At 39.8% G+C, this 6,000-nt stretch overlaps 1 protein-coding gene across 3 annotated transcripts in view; it reads left to right on the plus strand.

Moving 5' to 3' along the window:
* MAP4K3 (mitogen-activated protein kinase kinase kinase kinase 3) overlaps positions 1 to 6,000 on the plus strand; it is a 203,897-nt gene that overhangs the window by 87,524 nt on the left and 110,373 nt on the right. For all 3 annotated transcript variants that reach the window (XM_004369535.2, XM_004369536.2, XM_023735692.1), the window contains exon 3: positions 1,310 to 1,400. In XM_004369535.2, coding sequence (XP_004369592.1) covers positions 1,310 to 1,400 — 91 coding nt within the window. The remainder of the gene's footprint in view (positions 1 to 1,309; positions 1,401 to 6,000) is intronic.

The raw sequence follows: 6,000 nt of genomic DNA on the forward strand, positions 1-6,000 counted from the left end.
AATTTTTTGAAGCATGAAAATTCTTTTTTTTTCCTTTAGAGATCTTTGATTTTTGTGTTCACTTTATTGCAGAGATTAAGAACCTGACACACCATCTCTTCTCCATTACTTTCTTCCTCGTAACTGGGGCAGTAAGGTGGGTTTTGGCGTTAGATTCCAACAGGTCATGACTGGCCTACCTCAAGTCTCAGTTACACTTACGATAGGAAGATGCCAAGGCCAGAAATGTCAGAACTTACTATAAAGGCCCCATACTTATGATTTGAGCAGTAATTTGGGAAGCTGCCTTCTGTTTTTCACTTCCCATTAATACACACTTAATCAGGCTATTCGTTAGTATATACTGCTTTTAAAATTGAATTAGTAATACCAAGCTACTTTAAATGTAAGTGCTCCTATTCTCTTTCTGCATAGTCTCTGGTTCACCACATTTGCATTCACTGTACTTTTGTTTCTCTCCATGACAAGTGTTCATTCAGGAGCCACAGCATGTGACACTGCTATAGGATTGCTAGATCTTATTTTGGCAAATTTGGGCAGGGAGGGAATAGAAGGAGACAGGTTATATGTTAATTGTCCGACTAGGTGCAAATACAGTTCCATTCTGCATCCCACCACAGTTGGAACAAGGCACTCAAGTATAGGATAAACTCGTATATGTGGGCTGTCTGGAAACCCAGTACGTCTATAGTGTAGGCCCCTCAGCTCTACAAAGAGCCTGTGGAGGTACATTTGACACTCTTGGTGTATAAGGGTTTCTATCCAGACTTAAATAACAATTGCTTCTTTGTGCTAAAATGGTATTAGATGTTATTTGGCAGTAAAGGAAAAGTAGTGCCCGTTTCCCAGTGAATTACCTGATGAGTCAAAATCAACACGACAGCTGATACCTTATCCATGGCATGGTAGTAATGATGCCAAATGCTTATATAACGCTCACTTTGTGCCAGGCACTGTTCTAAGCATTTTACATATATTAACTTATTTAACCCTTACAGCAGCCTTAGGGGGATAGGTTATTATTATTGTTATTTCCATTTTACAGAGGATAAAATTGAGACAGAAAGGTTGGCACAGAATAACTTGCCCAAGCTCACGTAACTTAGTAAGGGACAGAGTCGGAATTTGAATCCATCTAGTCTGCAGTCAGAGTTCATGCACTTAATCACTGTGCTGTATGTTCTCTTAAGCCAGGACTGAAATTATCATTAAAAGTAATATTAATAACATTATTTTTCCGCTTTGAAATAAGTGGGCACTTTGAAACTTATTTTACCTTCTAAAATACTCAATTTGTTTTTTATTCTAGGAGAAGACTTCGCAGTTGTGCAGCAAGAAATTATTATGATGAAAGACTGTAAACACCCAAATATCGTTGCTTATTTTGGAAGCTATCTCAGGTACACTGTTTGTTTCCCTTTCATAAAGCAATAATGATTCTGTCATTTAATGCATTTAACAAAATAAAATTAGCTTAATAATCATGTTTTATATTTTGTCATGTTTTGAAATACAGTATTTTCACATGAATAGAATTTTTATTTATGACCTGCTTATTATGTTAAACCTGTAACAATAATTATAGTCTTGTGTCTTGTCTGTTAACTATTGGGAATTCTGGATGTGGTTTCAGTGAGAAAGTGGCAAATAAAAACTGACCTTTATAGCTAGCCTTCTTACAATAGGCTAGAGATCTAAATATGCCATTCTGTTGCCCCCTTATTCTAGACTTAGGTGGATTTAGAAAGGTAGGGTCATCTCTTCCTGGTATGTGTTTATTAGAAACTTTTTTCTTTTGTGCTGCTAGCGTCAGAGTATTGCATGATTTCTCTCCTTCATTTTGTCCAAAGGACTAGGAACTGTAATGATTTCTCTTGGTGACTTTTTATTTTTCGAGGGACTGAATGAACTTGAAAGGGCTGTGGATTTGCTTCCTCTTATTTTGTTATGGCAGGACCAAGTTGGGTTCCCCGAGTCATATTCCACTGGACATGACCTCAGGGTCAAATCTTGTTTTTTTCCACTCACTTCTTTATGCATCGCAGAGGTGAACCTGTGACCTAATTGCTTTTAAGTTTCCTTTCAAAGGGAGGATTGAAGAATCTTTTCCTGTGTATTATAAAACTCTTCTCTTTTGTTCTGATATGCTATAGCAACATAAGGATGTACTGATAGTTTTATTGAAGCTCTTGTTCTCCTACGACCCAGGTACAAAACACTTTTCCTCTTCTCACGTGGCCATGTTGTTGTTGTGTGCCATGGAGTCGATTCTGACTCAGAGACTATGTCATAGCGACCCCATGTGACAGACTAGAACTGCCCCATAGGATTCCTAGGCTGTAAATCTTTACTAGAGCAGATCGCCAGGTCTTTTCTATCAAGGAGCTGCTAGTGGTTTCGAACCTCTGACTTTTCATTTAGCAGCTAAGCACTTTAACTGTTGTGCCACCAGGACTCCTAATATGAACATAGCAGACGGAAAAGATTGAAGAATTCTTCCTGCTCATCTTTGCTGCTTGTGAAAAACCATCCTAGACCAGCTCTTCTGTTTTTTTCCTTTCCTTTTTTTTTTTAATTGTACTTTAGATGAAGGTTTACCAAACAAACTAGCTTCTCATTAAACAATTAGTACACATATTAGTTTGTGACATTGGTTGCCAGCTCCACAACATGTCAACACTCTCCCCTTCTCCACCTTGGGTTCCCTATTACCAGCTTTCCTGTCCCCTCCTGCCTTCTTGTCCTTGCCCCTGGGCTGGTGTGCCCGTTTAGTCTCATTTTGTTTTGTGGGCCTGGCTAATCTTTGGCTGAAGGGTGAACCTCAGGAGTGACTTCATTACTGAGCTATAAGGGTGTCCAGGGGCCATATTCTCCGAGTTTCTCCAAGTCTCTGTCAGACCAGTAAGTCTTAGACTGGCTTTTCTTGGTTCAGACCACCGTTGAATAACTTGAATTGCCCACCTTCATTAAGGTCAAGGAGTGGGTTTAATAAATACTCTAGGGAGTTAACTAACCCTTTTCACTCAGGGCCAGGTACTACCCCCAGGTCAATGACTTTTATACAAGGCTTCAAATCGGTTTTTCCTGGTTCAGTCATGGCTGAGGAAGTGAAATTGGAACAGATTCAAATTTTTAAAATTTGGATGAACTGGAATGGTAACTGGAACAGGAAAAATTACAAGTTGAAGCTCTGCTAAAAACCTAATCTCCCTCTTAGGAAACAAGGGCAGCGTACCTATTGCATAGCAATCATATCTTTTGCCCTTTAGATTTCGAGCAGAGTCGGAAACGGTGCCCTTCTCAAAGATGGTAGCCAATCACAGTGCTTTGAATGTGTGTCACTTTCCTCAGTCCTGGCAATAATCGAATCGCACGCATCCGGCTTCTGAAAGGATTCACCTAGTCTTTTCTGAGTCTTTTCCGGGGCTTTAGCCTGTAATTTTTCCCATTCTGGTCATCGTTCCAGATCACCCAAATTGTAAAAATTTGGGTCTGTTCAGTTTCGCTTTGTCAGCCATGACTGAACGGTTCCAACAGTTTTGAAGCCCTGCTTTTATACATTTTGAATGGGCTTTTTTAGTGCCAGTTTAAAACAACAACTTAACAGACATTTTATGCATCAATTTTTGTTTTATGGAGCAGAATTAAAATCATTTCAAAACAATTTGTTTTACTGTTATTCGACATAATAAAATAACCTACCCAAACTTAATTGAGGGGAGCATTACAAAGTTTTTGTCCCTAGGACAAACAGGCCTTTTAAAGAGAATTTTTGTTCTCCCCCAGGGACACTGATCTAAGACTATTTCTCAAACATTGTCTGAATCTTCCAGAACTCTGGAACTATTTGAAGCCTAACCTGTTATTCCAGGATGACCCCATGCATTTATATGGAACCCTCAGTATGGTGAAATGAGCATGGTATGTTCGGCAGAGAGACAAGGGGGAAAGAAAAATCATTGCCATTGAGTCAATTCCACTCATAGTGACCCATTAGGACAGTGTAGAACTACCCCATAGGGTTTCCTAGGCTGTAAGCTTTGCAGAAACAGACTGCCACATCTTTCTCTCATGGAGCGGCTGGTGAGTTTGAACCGCCAGCCTTTCAGTTAGCAGCCAAGCACTTATCCACTGTACCACCAGGGCTCCTTAGAAAGACAAAATGTATTTAATAGTTAAGAGCTTGAGTTCTATAGTCAGATAGTCTGGCTTGAGTCCTGGCTCCATTGTATATTAACTCTGTGGCTTATGACAAATTCCTTAAGCACGCCGTGCCTCAGTTTTCTCAACTATAAAGTGGAGATAATAATAGCTATATCATGTAATAATTATGAGAATTTAATGGATAAATACTTGTAAAGTGTTAAGAACAGTGCTTGTTGTTGTTGTATGAAGTTGAGTAGAATTTCAACTCATAGTGACCCTATATGACAGGATAGAACTGCCCCCATAGGATTTCTAGGCTGTAATCATTATGGGAGCAGATCTCCAGATATTTTTCCTGTGGACCAACTGGGTAGATACAACCAGCCAACCTTTAGTTTGGCAGCCAAGAGCTTAATTGTTGTGCCACCAGGGCTCCTTTAGAACAATGCTTAGAACTTAATAAAAGCTTATTAAATTTTAACTGCTTTTAATACTATTATTACTGCTGCTACTTTCGTTGTTGTCAGGGGCTATCAAGTCACTTCTGACTCATAGCAACGCTAAGTACAATAGAACGAAACACTGTCTGCTCTTGCGCCAACCTCACAGTCATTGCTGTGTTTGAACCTATTGTTGCAGCCACTGTGTGAATCCATGTTGTCGAGGGTCTTCCTCTTTCTCGCAGACTCTCTACCAAGCATGATGTCCTTCTCCAGGGACTGGTCCTGCCTAATAACATGTCCAGAGTATGTGAGACAAAGTTTCACCATCCTCGCTTCCGAAGAGCACTCTGGCTGTACTTCTTCCAAGACAGATTTGTTTGTTCTTCTGGCAGCCCATGGTATATTCAGTATTCTTCGCCAACGCTGTAATTCAAAGGCGTCAGTTCTTCTTCAGTCTTCCTTATTTATTGTACAGCTTTCGTGTGCATATGAGGCGATTGAAAATACAGTAGCTTGGGTCAGACACACCTTAGTCCTCAAGGTGACATCTTTGCTATTTAACACTTTAAAGACATCTTTTGCAGCAGCTTTGCCCAGTGCAGTACGTCGTTTGATTCTTTTTTTTAAATTGTGCTTTAGATGAAGGTTTACAGAGCAAATTATTTTTCCGTTAAACAGTTAAGACACTTATTGTTTTGTGACATTGGTTGCCAACCCCACATGTCAACGCTCTCCTTTCTCGACCCTGGGTTCCCCATTACCAGCTTTCCTGTCCCCTCTTGCCTTCTCGTCCCTGCCCCTGGGCTGGTGTGCCCATTTAGTCTTGTTTTGTTTTATGGGCCTGAGTCTGAACCAACTCAACAGCACCCAACAACAACAGCAACAGTCTTTGGCTGAAGGGTGAACCTCAGGAGTGACTTCAGTACTGAGTTAAAAGGGTGTCCAGGGGGCATACTCTCAGGGTTTCTCCAGTCTCTGTCAGACCATTAAGCCTAGTGAGTTTGTCTGGTTTTTTTTTCCAGTTTCCAGAGTCATTTATTTGCTTTCCAGCTTCTAAAATTTTTTGTCTTTTGTTTTTTATTCTTGTGGATTTACTTTTTTTTTGTTGTTGTTGTTGTACTTCAGGTGAAGGCTTACAGAACAAATAGTTTCGCATGAAACAGAAGTACACATGTTGTTTTATGACATTGGTTAACAACCCCACAACATATCTACCCTCTAACTTCTCAACCTTTTTTTTTTTTGGCGAAAATACACATAACCAAAGATACACCATTTCAAAAATTTCTACTTGCACAGTTCAGTGACATTGACTACGCTCTTCCAATTGTGCTGCTATTCTCACTTAAGATGAAGGCTTACAGAACAAAATAGTTTCTCATTTAACAGTTACTACAAATGTTGCCCTGTG

Source organism: Trichechus manatus, unplaced genomic scaffold (assembly GCF_000243295.1).
Source record: "Trichechus manatus latirostris isolate Lorelei unplaced genomic scaffold, TriManLat1.0 scaffold00005, whole genome shotgun sequence".
Classification (NCBI taxonomy): Eukaryota; Metazoa; Chordata; class Mammalia; order Sirenia; family Trichechidae; genus Trichechus; species Trichechus manatus.